We start from the raw sequence: 23,449 nt of genomic DNA on the forward strand, positions 1-23,449 counted from the left end.
GCTTACTTTATATAAGAAGTAGGTACTTTCTGCAAATTCTGGTCTTAAAGGATGTTGAGCCCAATGTACCCTGAAATCTGTGGTAAATGCCTAGACAAAACGACATATAAACAGGTATAGAAATGTGATTAAAAAATAAACAACTGGTTCCAGAGTATACAGTATATAAGTTAGACTATAAGAAAATAAAATTAAAATATTGGTAACAATTTTCATCAATAAAATGAAAATATTCATTGCTTAAATCATAATTCATTTTTTTTTTAAAGATTTTATTTATTTATCAGAGGGGGGGGGGGAGAGCAAGCACAGGCAGACAGAATGGCAGGCAGAGGCAGAGAGAGAAGCAGGCTCCCTGCCAAGCAAGGAGCCCGATGTGGGACTCGATCCCAGGACGCTGGGATCATGACCTGAGCCGAAGGCAGCTGCTTAACCAACTGAGCCACCCAGGAGTCCCCATAATTCATTTTTGCTAAAGTGCTATTTTTAGCAATTAAAGTATTTCTGTAAATGATCATTTTGGCTATTAGGAAGCTTAGAGAAAACTATGAAACTCAGTAATGCTACTAAATGGGTCTTTGTGTTTTCTTTTTCCTTATCTCCATTTTTTCCTCTTAATTATTATTATTTTTTTAAAGATTTTATTTATTTATTTGACAGAGAGAGATCACAAGTAGACAGAGAGGCAGGCAGAGAGAGAGGAGGAAGCAGGCTCCCTGCTGAGCAGAGAGCCCGATGCGGGACTCGATCCCGGGACCCTGAGATCATGACCTGAGCCGAAGGCAGCAGCTTAACCCACTGAGCCACCCAGGCGCCCCATTTCCTCTTAATTATTAAGTCCCTTGTTCTATTTCTATTTTAGCATTTTAGTATATTCTTTCTTTTGTAACAACCTCAAATCCTCTGCAGAGTGAGACAAGGCATTATTTAAAAATAAAACTAGTCTCACTTGAAATTATTCACTAACAGAGCCAACTGGTTTAAAAAAAAAAGATTAAAATAAAACCAAAACCTTTATGGGAACCAAATAAAACTTCATCTGTGATAAGATGTATTTAGTTGAACCTTGGTTTATTCTCAGTGGATATGAATTTTCTACAATGCATAGGCCTACTTACCTGAAGTCTAATAAAACTATACTTTCTCAAACAAACACTTACAGAAGCAATCTAGGGGCACCTGGGTGGCTCAGTGGGTTAAAGCCTCTGCTTCTGGGGGCACCTGGGTGGCTCAGTGGGTTAAACCGCTGCTTTCGGCTCGGGTCATGATCTCAGGGTCCTGGGATCGAGTCCCACATCGGGCTCTCTGCTCAGCAAGGAGCCTGCTTCCCTCTCTCTCTCTCTCTCTCTGCCTGCCTCTCTACCTACCTGTGATCTCTGTCAAATAAATAAATAAAATATTTAAAAAAAAAAAAAAAAAAGCCTCTGCTTTTGGCTCAGGTCATGATCCCATGGTCCTGGGATTGAGCCCCGCATCAGGCTCTCTGCTCAGCGGGGAGCCTGCTTTTCCCCCCTCTCTCTCTGCCTGCCTCTCTGCCTACTTGTGATCTCTGTCTGTCAAATAAATAAATAAAATCTTTAAAAAAAAAATCTCTCTAGTTGGTGGGTATATGTAAAAGTTAGGACGAGAAAATATGTATGTAATGGCGTAGATTAGGAAAGGCTGAGAAATACTACTTTGGGTTGTTTTCTTTTTTCACAGAGGTCAGCATTACCTTAAATTAGACTTCTCTTAATACATGAGAAAAAGGAAAAACATATATAGTACTGTATAAACCAAAAACTACTTAATTAAATAAACTATTTAACCAGGAAAAAAACAAATAGGAAAGAATAAACCAATCCTGAAAATAACATTTGCTATCTTTAAATTAGCAATTTATAATATATGTAAATTAGAATTCCAAAGATGATGTGCTTACCTCTGGTAGGAAATTATGTTTTTTTATCACCTGATATAACATTTCATGAGTTTCAATAGCAGGTCTAATATCCCCCTTTAAGACCTAGAAGTCAATAATAACAACAAAATTACCTAATAAAATAGGAGTTGACTTTATCTAGAGTCATTATATAAACAGAAAAATGTATATTAATTTTAAAATGTGACTCCATTTTGGTGTAACTCAATTTTAGAGATCACATATGCACTTAATTATTCTATGTTAATACTTTAAAAGCACAGGTTTTTTGGTGTGGGGTTTGTTTGTTTGTTTGTTTTACCTGCAAACCTGGAAAAAAGGCAAGCAAAGCATCCATCCAAGTTCGAGCATTCAGCATTGGCTTGTGGATGTGTACATCAAGCAGAAGAGGTGGCTGGCTAATGTACCTCATTATGGCATCGTAGTGCTAGAAGATCACAGTATGTGTTCATGAAAGTAGATGAAAAAAGATGTATTATTCTTAAAAACAGTAATTAAATCTCACTGTGAAGAAAGTTAACCTGAATTTATATATAAATACATTTACTTATTAACTATGTAAATATTTAAATTATTCTATATGGAAATCTTTCTAAAATATAGTATATATACTCCCCTGTGTTAAATCTGATGCAGAATATTAAAGACTATAGTTGAATATTAAAGACTATAATTAATAAAGAATCTTCTGAGGGGAGATCCTATTGCTGTCTTGTGGGAATGGCCCATGGCTGTGGCCAAAGGATGCTCTTATGTCCTCTTGAAATATAGTTATAGGCTTCTGTATTACAGAATTAGTTGCATTTTTCTCCTGTGTATAGGAAGTTTGGTCCCTTCTCAGCTAATGTAATACTCTGGTGGAGCTCACCACTACTTAAATTAATGTATCTAATTACTGTTACCACTCTTACAGTCTGCTACACTTTTATATTCTTAAAAACTCTTTTCCCCCTTCTTTTACCTTCTAGGTATTTCTCAGATTTGACAAAAACAGGGTGAGCTGTTAGGCAATCCATGAGCCAATTAAGAAAAACCTATCCTGGTTCACTTAAAAAAAAAAATCTTGTGGGCGCCTGGGTGGCTCAGTGGGTTAAGCCGCTGCCTTCGGCTCAGAGTCCTGGGATCGAGTCCTGCATCGGGCTCTCTGCTCAGCGGAGAGCCTGCTTCCCTCTCTCTCTCTCTGCCTGCCTCTCCATCTACTTGTGATTTCTCTCTGTCAAATAAATAAATAAAATCTTTAAAAAAAAAAAAATCTTGTTATAATCTAATAATATGTGATCTTTTTTTTTTTAAAGTATTCAACTGGCAACTTATTAGGTCTCTTACTGGTTTTTCCTAACTCATCTATTATTTAATAAATATTATTGAGTATCTGCTAGATGCTAAGGCATTGTTCTAACACTTCAAATGCACTAGCTTATTTAATGCTTCCAATAACTCTATGATAATACTAATATTCCCATTTTGTGGATAAGGAACAGAATTAAATAGTGTAAAGTTACTTGCCCAAAGTCACAAAACCAGTGGTACACCAGGATTTAAACTCAAGTGGGACAAACTCTCCTACGTTAGCCACTATACCATACTGTCTCTCAGTAATGTGGGTGAACTGATGGGTGCACAAAGAAATTATAAATGATGTTGAAAAGAATACAGTGATATAGCTGATGAGTTTACTGTACTGATTTCAATTTGCTTCAGTTACAAAGGCAATCTGATCAGGTTCAGTAATCCCTCTCCTTCTCCCCTAAAAATATGCCTGTGGTTCTGACCCAGACTTAAAAAGAGTTATTGACCTGCTTTTGAAATGAATACTAGTTTCCCTAAATCTCCAAAGCCCTGCATGCTTGGTGTGATCAAGGACTAGGCCAAATTTCCAAGATTTCAACAAGAACTGGAGTCCAAAGGAGAAAGATAACTAGTAATATATTCCAATAAATTCACTTCCTTGTATAAAAGATTAGGTAAACCCAAATCTACTTATTTTATGACTTACTGGCAGAACTCAAAAACTTCTGAAAAGAGATGAAAATAAAATTACTTTGTAAACTAATTTTTGGAATGTATGTAGCTTTGTCCTGCCCTTGTCCAACATCATCAGGGAATACTGACAAAAAAACCAATACACATTTTAAAAAGATTGTTTCTCCAACTGTCACTCAGTTCAGTTTCTATCAAAATCTGGCACTCAAATAAAATTGGCTCTAAAGTTACTATAAAATTAGATCAACTTACTGTATTAAATCTTTCCAGAAAACTGTCATCTCCAAGCAAGACATAGGCTTTCAATAGATATTCATAATAGGAATCAATCCCTGCTCCAACTCCACTATCTATGAAAAAAATACATATAAACATGGTTTTTATTAAACAAGTCTTAAAACCTCTTGACAGAGTACAAGTGAGGATAGGAGTACACTAAGAATGAAACGTCAGTGGCGCCTGGGTGGCTCAGTGGGTTAAGCCTCTGCCTTCAGCTTGGGTCATGATCTCAGCATCCTGGGATGGAGCCCTGAGTCAAGCTCTCTGCTCAGTGGGGAGCCTGCTTCCCCCCACCTCTCTGCCTGCCTCTCTGCCTACTTTTGATCTCTATCAAATAAACTAATTAAAAAAAAAAAAAGAATGAAACGTCAGTCTAAACATAAAACTATTTAAAAGTTCAACATTTATAGAAATATTAACCCGACTATATGAATAACAATGGTTCCTTGCTGATATCTGTATATTTACAAAAAAAGAATCTTACTTTGCAAAACTCGTTACATAAGTCTTATTTAAAAGCAGGAGATAATAGTTCTAAGAAGTTTTTCAAAGTTCATTTTCTCAGTGAGAAACTCCAAAAAGGAAACATTAGAGAGGACCATTATACGTTTTAAAAAACATTTAGATCCTTAATCAGTAAGACATCAATCTTTAAAGTTAGAGTAGATATGAAATCAAGACTGCTGCTGTTTGGAGGGTCCAATTTTAATTGCTGCGACTTCCTCCAAGATCATCACCGAGAACCAAAGGAAACCGTAAGAAGCCTGGCAGCATGGGCAGGGCAGGTAGGGAGAGGGTGGTTTTGGCCTGGAGCAGAAGGCAGCTGGACATGACTAAGAAAGAATCAAATAGGAGGGAAACTGCTAGAGCTTTGCTCTTGCTTCTCCCAAACCACTATCTTAAAACACACCTCCTCCTCCACTTGCTACAACTCAGGTCTCCTCAGGTCTCCTCAGGAGTAAAATCAAGACAGCACTGAAACCCTGCCTAAGGAATTGAACAAAAGAGGTGGGAACTAATTTTAGACATTCTTTCCCCTACCTTTCCCGGTGATTTCTGAGGTTGGTGCGTTTACAATTTAAATTACAACTACAATTACAATCTTAGAAATCCCTATACCCAGGGACCATGCAGCATCAATGAAATCAGACTCTCCTGGGGTCCAAGCATTGATATATTTTTTTAAAATTCTTAGAATTCATCCCTAAGATCACTGGGGATGACAGGGATTGGAATCTGACCTTCTCACAGAATAGGTGAAAAAGGAACATAAACTTATATGCCAAAAACATTTAAGCAGCATGACTTACTAAAAATAAAAAGAAGGTGCTGGAATGAGAATTTATCAGAAGAAGAAATAACAAAACAGGCACACTTACTTTAAATGATTTAATTTTAAAATTAGCCTAGTAGACATACTAAAGATAGGGAAGATACTAACAATATAAAAAAATAAGAAAAAAAATTTCAAGTAAGTTCTCCATCTTACATGGGGACTGAACTCATGCTCTATCAACTGAGCCAGCCAGGTGCCACACAAGAAAAATGTTTTAACCAGGCATAAATATACAGAATAAAAAATGAAACAGTTAAAACAATAAAGCAGATGGGACATATAGCAGAAAGGATGAGGCTGAGGCAAAGATCAGCAAATTGGAAGATCACATGTGGCAATCTTCCAGAAGAAAGGAAGGCAGAAGAAAAAAAAAAGAAAATATAAAGATAAGATATATGGAGCAGAGAAACAGAATTGATTTAGATAATAGGAAGTATAAAAAGAGAGATTAATAAAAATGAAAAGAATATCTAAAAAAATAAGACAGTTTTCAGCAATTAAAAACAAAGATTTTAAGGAGAAAGGACCCACAGAATATTCAAAGGAGAGCTAAAGAAAAGTCTACACCTAAAATTACAGACACATTTTTAGAAATTTCTCTTTGCTTTTAATATTCCTAGTCTTCCAAAGAGGAAGAATAGATCACACACATAAGGGCATAAAAATCAGAATATTTCTCGTTTTTTAATAGGATGTATGAAGACAACAGAATTGTATTTTCGAAGACTTGAAGGAAAAGAACTTAAATAGAAAATTTTATAAATATCCAAACGAACACTCAAATATGAAAGCATAATAAAATTGAAGTAAAAATAGAAGTAAATGTAAATGGACTGAAATCACCAATTTAAAGACAAAGACTGACAAGTTGGCTTTTTAAAACAATCCATAAATTTCATTAAGAGTTACACTCAGCATGAGCACTTGAAAGACTGAAAGTAAAAGGACAGAAAATTTATCAGGCAATTAAGCAAACTAAAGCTGATGTAGCTGTATTACTACCAGATTAGACTGTAAGACAAAGAACATTATTAGAGATGATCACTACATAATGAAGAAATACTTTAAATCATTAAAACAAAAGACACAGGGAAGCCTGGGTGGCTCAGTTGGTTAAGCAGCTGCCTTCGGCTCAGGTCATGATCCCAGCGTCCTGGGATCGAGTCCCATATCGGGCTCCTTGCTCCGCAGGGAGCCTGCTTCTCCGTCTGACTCTGCCTTCCACTCTGTCTGCCTGTGCTCGCTCTCGCTCGCTCTCTCTGACAAATAAATAAAATCTTTAAAAAAAAAAAAAAAGACACAAAAATATTTCTCTCAACTAAGAAGAGAGAGGTATTTTAAATGAATGTACCTAATAAAACAGACTAATGCACCCAAAAATATATACAAAGCAAAACAAAACTACAAGGAGATATTAATAAGTCCACTACCACTGTCAGAAATTTTATCTACCTTTCTTAATTCTTAGTAGGACAAGCAAACAGAAAATCAGCAAATTGACACATACAGAAATCTATATCCAAGAATGAGAAAATACACACTTTTTAAAGTGCATGCAAAATGTTCATAAAAACCAGTCATGTTTGGGGCACCTGGGTAGCTCAGTTGGTTAGGCACATCCAACTCTGGTTTTAGCTCAGGTCACGTCCTGAGATCGTCCCCTGCACCAGGTTCTGCAATGAGCATGGAAGCCTGCCAGAGTCTCACTTTCCCTTCTCCCCTCCCTTTGCCCCTCCCCCTACCCCATTCATGCAACCTTTTTCTCTCTCTCTCTCTATCTGGAGAAAGGAAAAAGAAAAACAAAAAAACCTGGCCATGTTCTAGGCCAAAAAGAAAACGTCAATAAATTTTAATGGATAGTTATCATATAAATCAATATCATATAGGTATCAACAGTATTTTTTTAAAAGTACAACTGAACAGAAAATGGAAAAAATACAAAAACATCAATATTAAAAAAAGGGAAACCTATAGAAAAATTCTACTCTTCCATACATAACCAAGAAATACTCTTGGAGAAATATATAAATATTCATGGCACTACTTTTCATAAGAGTAAAATCCAGGAAACAATCTAAATGCCCAGACTGTGACTGATTCATCCAATAAAATATTATACAGCAGTCAAAAAAAAAAAACCAACTACACCTTCATGCAACATTATACATGAATCTTAGCAATATATTATGTGAAAAAAGTCTCAAATGCATGATGTGATATGATTTATAAGGTTTAAAACAAAAAATTCTTTTTAAGAATACATACTGATGCAATAAAACTTTATTAAAAGCAAATGATCAGTAGAAGATAAGAATGCTATTTCAATTAGAGAAGGCAGAGGTATGGGACTGCAGAAGTGGAGTCAAGGATCATACGCACAAGTGTTTGTCATCAAGTAATGGTCCACTTGTGGGTCCTTATTACCTTATTAAAAACGATTAAATAGGGGCACCTGAGCAGCTCAGTGGGTTAAGCCTCTGCCTTCACCACAGGTCATGATCTCAGGGTCCTGGGACTGAGCCCTGCATTGAGCTCTCTGCTCAGCGGGGAGCCTGCTTCTCCCCCACTCTCTCTGCCTGCCTCTCTGCCTACCTGTGATCTGTCTGTCAAATAAAATCTAAAAAAAAAAAAAGGATTAAGTAAAATGGGCCATGCATAGACCAATGATGAGTGTGTCATCATCACTGATTAGGATTAGGATTAGGACAAGGATTAGGATTAATTTAAAATGAATTCTGACTAATTAATTTGTACCTGAGTTCCAAGCAGATTAAAAAACAGAAAAGAAATGGTAGAATTCTGAAACCAGAATTCTGATTAGTTTCAAGAACCATCTACATAAAATTTGAAAAAAACCTTACATAATACTAAATAGACAAAAAAATAAGATAATCTTACTAAGAATAAATATTCTAGTATATTTCCATTCACCTATGCTCTATAAGGGTGTCTTATAAAGATAAAATTATATTCTTTACATAATTCTATATCCTGTTTGTTCATGTAACATTTGTCCCATGATTCCAATTCATTTCAGTAACATCTAGTGACAACATTATTAAATATAGATTTCTACTTAATGTGAGACAACTGAGGTATTCTGATTCTTTAGTTCTCAAGAAAACTAGTTCTAGGGACACCTGGGTGGCTCAGTTGGTTGGACGACTGCCTTCGGCTCAGGTCATGATCCCGGAGTTCCAGGATCGAATCCCACATCGGGCTCCCAGCTCCATGGGGAGTCTGCTTCTCCCTCTGACCTTCTCCTCGCTCATGCTCTCTCTCACTGTCTCTCTCTCTCAAATAAATAAATAAAATCTTTAAAAAAAAAAAAAGAAAGAAAACTAGTTCTAGTGTTTCATCCATATCATATCTATAATGCCGTATCAATTAAGGTATGAAATAAAACAGTAAGTCCATCTAGAATAAATGTACTATTTTTGAATCCCAAAGAAGAAAATCAGGTTAAATTAAAATTTCAGCAATCCGGTGAAAAACTATGCTTTATACTGTCCCAAAGATTATGTTAACAAATGAAAATCCTTTCTTCCCCATTCAGAGGATGTGAAGGCTTGATTTAAAAAGCCCAACTTACATGAAAAAAAGAGAGAAAGCGCCCAACTTACATACCTTTTCTTACCCAATCTCCAGTATGAATATTTATAGTCACACCCACTAAATTACTACTTCGTTGTCTTTTTTCCCAGAGAAAATCAAGAGCTTTTCTTGCGTATTCCTATAATTAAAAAAAAGAAAAAAGGATACTAGAAGAACTGCATGTCTCTGGCAAACAGGAAACAAAGAAACAAAAGTCAAAGGCTCATAGAATATTTTAAGGATTACATAAAATTCCTATGATAATCATTTATAATATACATTAAATTTCCTTATAAGTCAATCTTGGCTCTTTTTCAGCCAATCAAGCCCAGTTAAAAAGAATGAGTCTAAAAATACTATTTAGTGGCAGTGATCTCAGTTTGAGACCTTCATGTTCGTCTAGATTAGTAGTACAAGTTCACATTCATATACATGTATTAGAAAATTATATTAATTGCGGCCATAATTAAATGCACTTCTTAAAATAATTTCTATCACTTAAATACAAAGTGAAAATCTCCTCACAGACTCTTACTTAGAGAATTCCAAAGTTGGTATGTCATCTCTGAAACACAAACAGGCATTTCAAGAACCCACTTTTTACACAGCATACAAGTTTGTTAGTGAAGAGTAAATAAATTCACTAGTATTCATTTGCCAATACCAAACATAACCTTATGACACCATTTCTCTTCTTTTTCACTTATTTTTATCCATTGGCCACGAAATTAAAATAGTTTCTGATCAAATTCTTAGGTCTGGATAAAAAGAGGTTATAAAACATAAAAGCATAAGACATGTGCAGCAGAGTTTCTAAGTTAAACTTAATTTCGGAACGTGAATCTACTTAGCATTGGAGAAGTACTTCTACAGAGAAGCACTTCTACAAAAGAAAAAAAAATCATTAAACCAATTTGCCACTTTGCATATTTAAGAACAGGGTATAAAATAGTCTTCGCTCTTAAGTCAATTTATTTATGCTGACTTTTTTAAACAAAGCAGACTATGGCTTTAATTAAATGCTATTAATTTCAGAGCCAGAAAGTTTCATAAAGATTATATTTCCCTGTTCCTATCTTACAGCTAAGAAAACAGGCCCAGTGAAATCAAAGATTTAACCGAAGTTTAAAACTGAATTACAGAACAATATGAGAATTCAGAGCTCTTTATATATTAGATCAAAAGTCATTTTGCCAGATAGTATTTTAGGCATTATGAAGCCATATAGTCACTGTCACAATTACTCAACTCTTGTCACTTCAGCACAGATGCAGTCATAGATACAAATAAATAAATAAGCATGGATGTGTTTCAATAAAACTTTATTCACAAAAATAGGCATTGGCTAGATCTGGCCCCGTGGCTGTTGTTTGCAAACCCTGTATTCGATCGATGCTGTCAAATGCATCGTGTCGCTTCTCTTAAAATAAATTACTGTATATTCATGAAGTTAAAAACATCATAATTTCCAAATATATTTATTCATAAGTACAAAATAGACCAGTGGAAAGAGTATGGGCTTTGAATTTAGAAAGGCTTGGATTCTAATTTCAATTCTACTCATTCATCCATAGCTGTGCATCTTATACTCTTCGAGTTTCACTTTCCTAACCTATAAATGCATCAGTATCTCAGAGTTTGTAGTTCAAATTAGACTGTGCAAAAGTGACTATACTTTTCAATAAAAGGAAAATACATCAGCAAAGTACAGAATAAAATCAAACCAAACGTGATAAATCTGTCCTTGACACTCTGAATATACAGATACACAAAGACCACTTGACTTGTTTTACTTACACTCAGATCCAATGTCTCTAATGCTAATATATATTCCCTAGTTTTGCTTGCTTTATGTGTGCCATTTGCTGAATTTTTAAAAATTTTCCCAAGTCATATTTTTAAAAAGAGAGTGTTTTGTGATACTACTCCACACAATAATTTGCCTAAACATATAGATAAAATTAAAGTGTGAGACATAGCTAGTCTATAACAAATTACTTGGGAAATATTAAGTCTTTTGGATAAAAAATAACATTAACCTTGGAGGTAAACAAACTTACAGATATGACTATCAAGACAAGTGCAAAAATTATACTGTTTCAGTGAGGTTCTCAGATATGCAACAGATCATCTAGAAGTATAACAAATAAAACAGTTTTTCATGTAAGACATCTGTGATATCAACTTCATATAATATGGCTAGATATCTCCTAAGAATAAACCTAAACATTTATAGTTTGTGAAAAATGCAGTTGTATTAACTCACAATGACTTCTAGGTTTTTGACAAAAACCGTATAATGGAATCCAAACAAAAGTGTATAAAATGATAGCAATCCTCTAACTGATAATCCTCATACTTGAACAATGAAAAAAAAGATATAAAGTTAGTTACGCCCAATACCCAAGAGTTCAAAGACTATGAAAAGCAAACCTCAAATATTGTTGCTCCTGTGAATCGACTTAAAGCCGCAAACTCAAGGATCAAGGTACCTGCACAAGCTGTACAGGTATCTGTCTCAGTTCCAGTCCGAGCTTCTGGTTTTCTGATACCAAACTTTAAATTAATCTAAATAAAACCAGAAGATTATCATTAGCAACTATGAACAGGAAATGGCTTCTGGATAAGAGATTACTTTTCAATCAAGATTCTTCATCAAATCATCATAAAATATCTCAACACTGAAATTTGATGATCTTTGTGACTTTCCAATTTAACATCTAGAGAAGAATATTCTACACATATAATATTCATGGGGTAAGGGGCGCCTGGATGGCTCAGTGGGTTAAGCCGCTGCCTTCGGCTCAGGTCATGATCTCGGGGTCCCGGGATCGAGTCCCGCATCGGGCTCTCTGCTCAGCAGGAAGCCTGCTTCCTTCTCTCTCTCTCTCTCTCTCTCTCTGCCTGCCTCTCTGCCTACTTGTGATCTCTGTCTGTCAAATAAATAAATAAAATCTTAAAAAAAAAAAATATTCATGGGGTAAGAAAGTTTTCATTGATTTCCTTCCTTAATGAGACCAAAATTCAGTACCCATATAAGAATTACATAGGGGGGTGCCTGGGTGGCTCAGCGGGTTAAAGACTCTGCCTTCAGCTCGGGTCATGATCCCAGTGTCCTGGGATCGAGCCCCACATCAGGCTCTCTGCTCAGCAGGGAGAATGCTTCCTCTTCTCTCTCTCTCTCTGCCTGCCTCTCTGCCTACTTGTGATCTCTGTCTGTCAAATAAATAAATAAAATCTTAAAAAAAAAAAAGAATTACATAGGGAAAATACCTAGTTCTATATCAATTTTATTCTCTGAACAGTCTGAAACTAGACTAGCTCTAAAAGAAATTTGAGAATTTATGAAAAACCAGTACTATATTAGTCCTTCACAGCAAAAAACAAAAAAAACACTGATTAAGTTATGGTATGTATTCAAAAGGAGATTAAAATTTTGTTTACAGCTTTTAAAAGTTTTAAAATGTAGAGTATATTGCCTTGCTGACAGGCTATCAAGCAACACAAAGAAAATTTTTTCAAAAGAGTATTTTCTTAATAATTCAAAGACAGACAAATTACATTATAAACCTAGATTAACCAGAAACAAACTGACCAGAAACTGATTAAAACTTGAATGGTCTTCTGCAGTCTAAATAAATATAAAAAAGAGCAAGCATACAGCAAGGATTTCGTATAACAATAAACAAAAACATCAAATACAAATGTTTTCAGATCAGTTATTATTCAGACTCTGTAAGGAGAAGTTCAAATAAATTCATATTTCAACTTATCTGCAGAAATCAAGTGCTGGGTAAGCCTATTACCTTAATAGCGCCCAACTGACTCTCTAGGAAGCAAGGAGACAGGGATAATACCCACTCACCACCAACAGACAAACAACAAAAGTGAAATGTAGATGAGACATGAGGAGTGGATTGTTGCGCTGGCTGTTTACCTCACTTTCCAAAATGTCACTTGAGGCATACAAATGCTGTACAAATGGAACTAAAACTCAGAAGAAATCTCACAGATATTTGATAAAATATCACTGGATTGGGAATAGCTGAGAGCTAACAATAGCAAAGTCCAGGGAAGTGGTCATAAGAAAGCAAAGGCAAGACAAAAAACATTTATATTCCATTTTTAGTATCTCTTCTCTTAACCAAAAAAAAAAAAAAAGGAAATACTTTGACACACTGAAGTTCTGTACGTCAAAAATATTTAAGATGGTTGTATATTGCATTATAGTCATTACTGTCCCAAGATGGTTGGTACTAATGATATAAAAGATTTATTTCTTAATATAACTATCTCTAGTATCATATCATTTCCATCTCCTATGCTGAAGATCCGCATTATTAAACAACTTACAAATGCAAAACCTCCAGAGGGCACCACGGTTTTTATAAGACAAGGAAAAAGGGCTGAGTGCTTATGTTAATCCTCTTGTTGAGTTTTGCTCTAGAGGCTGTTGAGATAAGCTGCAGTCCTCCTGACTAGATCTCAGAAGACCAGTGTAGAGGGCGCAGGTAGGAGCATCTGTTTAGTCACGTGCAAGTTAGAAACAAGGAGGTTATTGCCCTATACTTGAAAGGCTTCAGACAAAAAGGGTTAAAAATATAATAAAGGTTTTTTACTTAGAAGGAAATCTGGAAGCTGCTTTCTCCCTCCTGGTCCTATGTTCCTGGGAATCACAAAGTAGTCCTTGAAAGGAACATTTTTTTTTATTGAAAGGTAGAAGTTTAAATTACCTACACTAAATTTATCTAAGCTATATATTTGCTATACCCTAAAGACCCCTAAAGTACAAAATCAAAATGGAACTGCCATTAACCCTATGTTTTATGGATATAATCATCTACCTGACCTTAGAAATGAGGTCTTAAATGAAAAACTGGCAAAGTACTTTTAATTAACTTTGAGGAAATGGCATCACAAAGTGTCGACTGCCTCTAGGGTTTATAGGGAGATGTAACAAATGACCATTAACCACTAAAATATAGTATCTGTCCAGCAAATTCTTGAGTTAAAAGCAATAATGCAATACTCTTAATTATGTATGCATACCTAAGAAACACTGTACACATTTTCATGAGTAAAAGCTCGTAAGTCTGGAAAGGCAAGGAAGACAGTTTCTATCAGCAGTCCTCTTCTAAAAGGAAATTTTTATAATTTTCTTGATACTTCAGAGAATAAGAAAACAATACATTTTCTTTATTTTACTCAAATACTCTTAGTAGCTATTGTTTTTTTTTGTTTTGTTTTGTTTTGTTTTTTTTATCAGAGAGATAGAGGGGGAGAGAGCGAGCACAGGCAGACAGAATGGCAGGCAGAGGCAGAGGGAGAAGCATGCTCCCTGCTCAGCAAGGAGCCCGATGTGGGACTCGATCCCAGGACGCTGGGATCATGACCTGAGCCGAAGGCAGCTGCTTAACCAACTGAGCCACCCAGGCGTCCCAGTAGCTATTGTTTTAATTCCTCTTCTATTTCTCGTGTTATGACAAAAGTGAAGAAATGCTAGACTGCCCCAAATGTAGCACTTCCTATTAAAACAAAAACTAAAAGTATTTACTAAAAGTAAATACAAGGGGCGCCTGGGTGGCTCAGTGGGTCAAAGACTCTGCCTTCAGCTCAGGTCATGATCCCAGGGTCCTGGGATTGAGCCCCGAATTGGGCTCTCTGCTCAGCAAGGAGCCTGCTTCTTCCTCTCTCTCTCTGCCTGCCTCTCTGCCTACTTGTGATCTCTGTCTGTCAAATAAATAAATAAATAAATAAAATCTTAAAAATAAAAAGTAAATTCAATTAAAAAAACACCTGGGTTATTTGAAATAACTTTGTTTTTAATTTTAATATGCTAAGAAAATAAAAAGATCAACAAACAAGTATAACCACACCAAAAAGGAAAGAAATTCCAATTAAAACAAGACTGCATTTCTTCTCATCCAATTGGGAAAATAATAACAATACACACTGTTGGCAACAGTACAACGACACATACACTTTTATAAAACACTATAAAAGTGTTTTATAGTTATAGTCTAACTATAAAAGTGGAACTCTTCTGCAGAGCAACTGGGTAAGAAGTACCCAAAGCCTTAAAAAACATTCCCTATTTGGGGCACCTGGGTGGCTCAGTGGGTTAAGCCTCTGCCTTCGGCTCAGGTCATGATCTCGGGGTCCTGGAATCGAGCCTCGCGTCGGGCTCTCTGGTCAGTGGGAAGCCTGCTTCCCCCTTGCCTCTCTGCCTACTTGTGATCTCTTTTGCTCTGTCAAATAAATCTTTTAAAAAAAAAATTCCCTATTTCTGGGACTTACTATTTCCTCTTCTAGTAACTTATCCTATGGAAGAAGTAAAGAGATCTGTACAAAAATGTTTGCAGAAGAGCTATTCAAAATATCAAAAGTGAGAAATTTAGATAAGAGATTTAATAGTCTGTTTCTCTAAACAAACAAAATAAGTGTTGGTCACGATCCACTAAATTGGTGGGTAAAGTATTATGCCTCCAGTTTGAAAAGCACTGCTCTACATTATGCTCTCTAGTCAAAGGTTTCTTGATGGTGAAAGTGAGTCTTACTTGATTTATATTGGGAGAAAAAAGTTATTCCAGGTAATAGAGATGAAAGGCCTAACAGCATGGAAATAGAAAAAAACAAAAAACAAAGGAAAAGATGACCTTAGGTGGTTGGGGGGAGGACACTATTAGATTTTTCTGGCTGAAATAGAACACTCATTTCATTGGGGTATGAGGTTCTGAGAGCATGTCAGAAAGTCTATTGCCAAACCATAATAATAATAAATTCTGAATTCTCATAATAAATTCTGAAAGTTAAAAGATACTCTGTACAGGGGAGCCTGGGTGGCTCAAGATGTTAAAGCCTCTGCCTTTGGCTCAGGTCATGATCCCGGGGTCCTGGGATTGAGCCCCGCATCAGGCTCTCTGCTCAGCAGGGAGTACCTGCTTCCCTTCTTCTCTCTCTGCCTGCCTCTCTGCCTACTTGTGATCTCTGTCGGTCAAATAAATAAATAAAATCTTAAAAAAAAAAGATACTCTGTACAATCACAAGTAAGCAGAGCAGCAGACAGAGAGAGGGGGAAGCAGGCTCCCCGATGAGCAGAGAGCCCAATGCGGGGCTTCATCCCAGGACTCTGAGATCATCACCCGAGCTGAAGGCAGAGGCCCAACCCACTGAGGCACCCAGGTGCCCCCGTTTTGAGATTCTGGGTTGGTAGTACAAGAAAGCCGGCTGCAGAGTCAATTGAGGGAGTTTTGTATTCCCCCCGAGAAAATGTTATATTAAGCAAAGGGGAAAAAGCCAATGAATATGAAAAAAACTTTATATGTTGGTTTATTTCTTTATTATTTTTTTAAATTTTATTTATTTATTTGAGAGAGAGAGCAAGAGAGAGAGCATGAGCAGGGTGAGGGGCAGAGGGAGAAGCAGACTCCCTGCTGAGCAGGGAGCAGGGCTTCATCCCTGGACTCCAGGATTTCCGGATCATGACCTTAGTCAAAAGCAGCTGCTTGGGGCGCCTGGGTGGCTCAGTGGGTTAAGCCTCTGCCTTTGGCTCAGGTCATGATCTCAGGGTCCTGGGATCGAGCCCCACATGGTGTTCTCTGCTAAGCAGGGAGCCTGCTTCCCTTCCTCTCTGCCTACTTGTGATCTCTCTCTCTCTCTCTCTGTCAAATAAATAAATAAAATCTTTAAAAATAAATAAATAAATAAATAAATAAAATCTTTTAAAAAAAAAAAAAAAAGGGTGCCTCGGTGGCTCAGTGGGTTAAGCCGCTGCCTTCAGCTCAGGTCATGATCTCAGAGTCCTGGGATTGAGTCATGATCCCGGGCTCTCTGCTCAGCAGGGAGCCTGCTTCCTCCTCTCTCTCTCTCTCTCTGCCTGCCTCTCTGCCTACTTGTGATCTCTCTCTGTCAAATAAATAAATAAAATCTTTAAAAAAAAAAAGAAGCAGCTGCTTAACTAACTGAGCCACCCAAGCCCCCCTGATTTATTTCTTTATTAATGTTATTGGTCTCTCCCTCCTGTCCAAGTTAGACACCTCAGTCATTACTAAGTTGTGTATAATTCCTAAACTACTGTACATACCCATCTTATTCCTATTTTACTCTTTTCCCTCTGGCTTATTCTTTAGAGACTTAAAAAATTAATCTTACCGGGCGCCTGGGTTAAAGCCTCTGCCTTCAGCTCAGGTCGTGATCCCAGGGTCCCGGGATCGGGCCCCACTTCCGGGCTCTCTGCTCAGCAGGGAGCCTGCTTCCCCCTCTCACTCTGCCTGCCTCTCTGCCTACTTGTGATCTCTCTTTGTCAAATAAATAAATAAAATCTTAAAAAAAAGAACTCAAAATGAATGCTTCCTGTGTTTTCACCTAGTTGGAACCCTTCCCTACCCTTTATTCTCTCACCGTTACATCCTTTAAGGGTCTGTTTGCCTCTAATTCTTCAATTGTTTTCTAAAACACCTCCTTTTGTCTTAGGTGTTTTCTTAAGTATCTAAATCTCATCATACCAAAGCTACCACTGTGTGGTTCCTCCAGAGTCTCTGAACCCCCTCCTTCCCACTGCTCTACTTCCTCATTCCCTTCTTTCTTTAAATTTAAAATTTTTTTAAGATTTTGTTTCTTTATTTGAAAGAGAAAGAGATCACAAGTAGGCAGAGAGGCAGGCAGTGAGAGAGAGGAGGAAGCAGGCTTCCCACTGAGCAGAGAGCCTGATGCAGGGCTCAATCCCAGGACCCTGAGATCATGACCTGAGCCGAAGGCTGAGGTTTAACCCACTGAGCCACGCAGGCGCCCCTCCTCATTCCCCTCTGTCTTATGTTCTCTCCATATCCTCTCTTCTGGGGAGCCAACACCCACTCTCACTGTTTCAAATGTATCTTCCGCCCAAATAATTCTGTGCCCAAATTCTAGTCTGGCATCTGTTTCTTCCTTCTTTGCAGCATAATCTAATCAATGGTTACATAGTGACACATAAAAGCCTTAAGTGAATCTAAACTCTCATATCACTCAAATGCAAAACTGAAATGTCAATATAAATGTTTTATATAGCTATCAAGTATTTTTCTTCAGCCTTAAGCACACGACGAATAATGGCTCCAATTACAAATATTCATTTCTTTTAAGACCATAAAGGAAGAATATAAGGGCTGCCATATTTTTCAGAATTACTTACTCTTGGATAAGGAAGGCCACTGGTAGTATTGAAAGCTGGTAAAAGTTTGTAACCCAATTGCTTGGCCATTTGGAGAAGTTCATCATTGTACCACTGCATGTACTCCCCTTTTTCTTTCAGCATGATTGCCAATGAGTGTCCACCCAAAAGACCCCTACAAGCAAAGAGATGAAACATTATCCACTTCTTACAGATACTTAAAAGTCACCACCTAAAAAGATGTGGGTACCTTGTTATCGACAATTTAGCACACATAAGGAAAGACCTCAGAACATTTTCTTTTTTACACCTAACTCTGGCCGTTCATTTTATGACAAAACACAGATAATACAAGAAAGTTTTAAATGTTCTATCTGCTGAAGTATTTGGCATTCTCAAATACCTTAAAATTTCTTAAAATAAAGAAGACCCTTAAAAACAAAAGACTTGACAACTTTTGATTCTACCAACTTTAAAATTTAACTTAATGATATCATCACGTAACCTTTAACTCTTACAGTATAGCATTAAAAAACCCTCCCCAATTCTGTACTAAATATAATAGATTAACAAACTCTGTGAAAAGCTACATAAATATTTCCTAAACTGACTCACTTTACCTGTCAAAAGGAAATGTGTTACAACATACAAGTAACCATTAAATATAAAAATTTAATAATGCTGAAACTTGAATTAATAAATCCTGTAATTCAATATTTTTAAATGTTCTAAAAACATTTTAGATTGTTGAATTGAGTGGTAGTATTATACATTTAATTTCATTTGGCCCGAAGGGTTACTGGCTAAGATTAGCAAACTACAGAAACTAGTGAAAAACCTGAGCTATAGCTAATATGCAAATGTTCAACCTCTAATCCTTTTTTAATGGGGGGGGGGGGTCTGCAACAATTTCCAATGTCTGCTGCTGTCTGTGCCTAATATAATGCAGTCATCCCAGAGCCTCTGTTTCATAATATCCCAACTTCTATCTTTTAAACATAAGAAATATCTTGCTTTATTACCATCAAGAAATACACAGTAGACCTTGGCTTTTCTGTTATTAAAATTATAGCTTTAGTGTCTTACATACTTACCCAAGAACTCTGATGTTTGTTTCAAAGACTGATACAACTACATCATTATCTAAATTAACATCTCTTAAAACTTTTCTCACCGCATCTTCAAATTCTTTAGTTTTATTTAATACCTAGGAGAAGAAAATTATGAAAATAAAATTCTATCAAGTCAAAGAGAAATAGCATTAGAATGAAATGCTAAAAGTTAATACAGTAAGACTCTGAAAAGTGACATATACAAAATGTTTCCCTTAAGCCAATGATAAAAACGTAGTATCTAAAACCCACCAAAATTAACTGCCTATATTATAAGGAATCTTTATATATTTCTTTTTTAGATATACAGAAATCATTAAGACTTTAAAACATCATCAGAACTGTTAACTGGTTTCTTAATATATTACCCTTGACCTAGAGCTACATGAGATGAGCTCTACCAGGATTTGGTTTCCAAGTCAAAATATCACAAAAACCATCCTATTCACCAAACATCATTTTAAAGGTTGCTTGTTTTCAAAAGAAAGCACACCCTTCAGAGAATGACTGACTGACTAATCCTAAACCACATACCACCCGCAATCCTCCCGCATGGATACCCTGACCCTTAACGATAAAGGAGTTTAATGTTGTAATCAAGAGCAAGCCCTGTTTTGAACTCACTACCTGAGTAATCTTGGTCAAGTGACTTCCATCTCTGAACCTCTTCCTTCAACCATAAAAAGAAGAAATATCAAAAAAACTTTAAAAAATTTTAAAAAAAGAAGAAATATCCACTCCTGCAGGATTGCCCTCTTAAATGAGGTAATATATGTAAAGTATTTTCAGTCGAGTGCCTGACTTAGTAAGTGCTTAACATCATTACTGTTATTATTATCATTATCACCATGAGGGTCTAGAATCCTAACTAGGTTAACAATCCTGTGGAATCTTGTGATCAGTTCTGTGAAGGGGCGAATGCATTACATAGTTGCTCTGATTTTTCAGTCAAAATCGAGGCTGTGTCAGAGAGCTCTCTTGTTCAACTATTAAGCCCAACAGTTAAAACCAGAAATAGACAAGACCACTTAATTCATGCTCTAGCTACTACTCATTGTGCTATTGCTCATCACACTTTCCTGAGCCACTGACAAGACATTTTGCAGTGACCAGAACATTCCAATCGCCAGACCAGAAAAGTCCTGATATCAATGGAATGCCTAGAAGACCACAGCCTACACATCCCTTCCTTGCCCCTGATCACAGGATGAACACCTACCAACCTCCGCCCTCAATCACACGCGCCCAGCCTGCTCTCTTGCATGTACCCCTACCCTCAATCTCACCTTATAAAACTCTAGGTATCCACCTTGTCTGTGGAGAGGTCTGTATTAAGGCCTGTGCCTGCTACCCCCCCAGCTGCCAGGCCCCAAAAGAAATCTCTCCCCTTCTCTTTTCCAAACCTTCCTCTCTTGAGTTACTGGCTTCTCTTGCCACAAGTTTATCTGAGTCTGTTCAACAACAGTGTTGGCATAACCAGCCAGGAGCTCTGCTTCTGATTTGTCCAGCTCCCTCGGCATTCCCAGGGAGAGAGCAGCTGGCTGAGGCAGCGTGCTGGGCCTTACCTGCTCATTTCTCGGGTTAGTGGCTGTGATAAGTTGTTCGATAACTACACAATTACCCGGTATTTAAACCCCAGATCCATTAAAAGTAGTTCTCCTTTTCTTGCTTGTTTAATCTTTCTATTTGATAATACTTCAGAGTGCCTTTCACTTGATTTCTTTCATTAAAAATTCTAATATAGGTATAAAACATTCCATAAGAATATTTGACTAAGGGGTGCCTGGGTGGCTCAGTGGGGTCCTGGGACTGAGCCCTGCATCGGGCTCTCTGCTCAGCGGGGAGCCTGCTTCCTCCTCTCTCTCTGCCTGCCTCTCTGCCTACTTGTGATCTCTGTCTGTCAAATAAATAAATAAAATCTTTTAATTAAAAAAAAAGAAGAAGATTTGACAAAAATTCAAATAAAAGTAAAAGGATAAGTTCTGAGTAAAATATACTATCAAGCCTGCCCTTAAACTGCTTGGGACACCTGGGTGGCTCTGTCAGTTAAGCGTCTGCCTTCGGCTCAGGTCATATTCCCAGGGTCCTGGGATCCAGTCCCACACTGGGCTCCTTGCTCAGCGGGGAGCCTGCTTCTCCCTCTGCCTGCCACTCCCCCTGCTTATGCGCTCTCTCTCTCTGACAAATAAATAAAATCGTAAAAAAAATTAAAAATGATTAAAAAAAACACTCCTCCTTATCTACTTCTATATCCATGTAAATTCTGTAGCAACAAGTGCAGATGCAAATAGCCCTGAATCACTTTTAGAATGAAAATCAACTGTGCTACTCCCCACTCATCCACATTTAGTCTCATTTTGTTAATCTTACTCTTGTTCCTAGGTCTATCTCCTGAGAATTACTCCCAAGAATTATACCAATATTATTTGTTTCAAAGGAGATTAAAAGTGGAAAGAATTCTCTTTGTCCATAATTAGCTAGAAAATTCATTCCAACTGCTCTATTACTTAATGAACTCTTTAAGCTCTTAGCTGATAACAAAGATGAATTCAGGCCTCTTCCTTTCCTCACCATCTTTAATTTGTTTTGGTATCTATCTTTCTACAGGTTACACGGTAATGTAGACTATAAAGATCACACATGATACATTCTATTATTATTTTCAAATAAGTCAAATAAAATAATCACAATGTAAAGGTAAGGTAAATCAGAAATACTATTAAGTGTATTACTAAAATGTACCAAAACAATTCCTTTTTTTAGTAGGAAAAAATTTTCTAAACTAATTTTCTGTTTAAACTAGACAGAAAATTCTATTTAAAAAAATGTTTCAAACAGTAATAAAAATTCAAAATGAATTTTTATCTTTCAAAGTTATGATGGTATGTAGTAAGTTACTTAGGCTATTCCTACTTGAAGAGACTAAAATTTAAAGAGTATTCTTTTTTTCAGTGTTCCAAGATTCATTGTTTATGTACCACACCCAGTGCTCCATGCAATAAGTGCCCTCCTCAATACCCAGCAGCAGGCTCACCCATCTCCCCACACCCCTCCCCTCCCAAACCCTCAGTTTGTTTTTCATAGTCCACAGTCTCTCCTGCTTCTTTTCCCCCTCCGATTTATCCCAATTCACTTTTAAGTATCATTTTTTAAATGTAAGATTTTTATCTACCTTTCTTAACTCCTCCTGAGGGTAATTTCAACAAATAGAGGAGTTATTTATCTGAATCTGAACCAAAGATAAGTAAGAAATAACATGTTATAGTTAATAGGAAACTTAGATACCTAATTTAGGCCCTTCTAAGGTGAAAACAGAAGCCCAGAGAAGTTAAGTGATTTGACCGAGGTTGCACACATCAGTATTATGTGATCACTCCTTATTACTCCCTGCCACAAGGAGCCAGAACTCAAGTTTATACCACACAGTACGGAGATTATGGCCTGTTAACCAGCACGAACAGCACCACCAAGTGGCAGCTAATTAGAAACACAGATTCTTGGACCCTACCTTCAGTCTACTGGATCAGAATCTGCATTTTAGCAAGATCCCTAGGTGACTTGTAATACATTGAAGTTTAAAAAGTACTGCAGTATTATACAGTATTTCTCAAACTTTATCATATATCAGAATCATCTGGAAGCTTGTTAAAAAACAGACTGCTGGGCCTTGCTCCCAGACTGTCTGATTTAGTATGTCTGGGATGAGGCGCTAGAATTTTCCATTTCTAACAAGTTGTCAGGTGCTGCTGCTGCTGACGGTCCTGGGATATTTTGCAAATTAAAGCCAAAGTATACAACTGGTATAACGTGAAAGACAGAACCTTTGTAATAATGAATGGCTCCTCAATTAGAAGCCAACAGATTTCTAAATTTAGGAAAGTTATGTAGCCTGATACTACCTTTTCTCCTTCATTTCTGTTAAGATTTTTTTTTTTAAAAGATTTTATTTATTTATTTGACAGAGAGAAATCACAAGTAGATGGAGAGGCAGGCAGAGAGAGAGAGGGAAGCAGGCTCTCCGCTGAGCAGAGAGCCCGATGCGGGACTCGATCCCAGGACTCTGAGATCATGACCTG

At 36.8% G+C, this 23,449-nt stretch overlaps 1 protein-coding gene across 14 annotated transcripts in view; it reads right to left on the reverse strand.

Annotated features, from left to right (window-relative positions):
• Window positions 1–23,449, reverse strand: part of EDEM3 (ER degradation enhancing alpha-mannosidase like protein 3) — a 77,622-nt gene that overhangs the window by 32,033 nt on the left and 22,140 nt on the right. For all 14 annotated transcript variants that reach the window (XM_082702964.1, XM_082702966.1, XM_082702971.1 and 11 more), the window contains exons 5-12: window positions 19,356–19,468; window positions 18,283–18,436; window positions 11,547–11,681; window positions 9,147–9,252; window positions 4,157–4,254; window positions 2,223–2,348; window positions 1,922–2,005; window positions 7–90 (exon numbers count right to left, since the gene is read on the reverse strand). In XM_082702964.1, the coding sequence (XP_082559090.1) occupies window positions 7–90; window positions 1,922–2,005; window positions 2,223–2,348; window positions 4,157–4,254; window positions 9,147–9,252; window positions 11,547–11,681; window positions 18,283–18,436; window positions 19,356–19,468 (900 nt within the window). The remainder of the gene's footprint in view (window positions 1–6; window positions 91–1,921; window positions 2,006–2,222; window positions 2,349–4,156; window positions 4,255–9,146; window positions 9,253–11,546; window positions 11,682–18,282; window positions 18,437–19,355; window positions 19,469–23,449) is intronic.

Source organism: Mustela nivalis, assembly GCF_964662115.1.
Source record: "Mustela nivalis genome assembly, chromosome: 16".
Lineage (NCBI taxonomy): Eukaryota > Metazoa > Chordata > Mammalia > Carnivora > Mustelidae > Mustela > Mustela nivalis.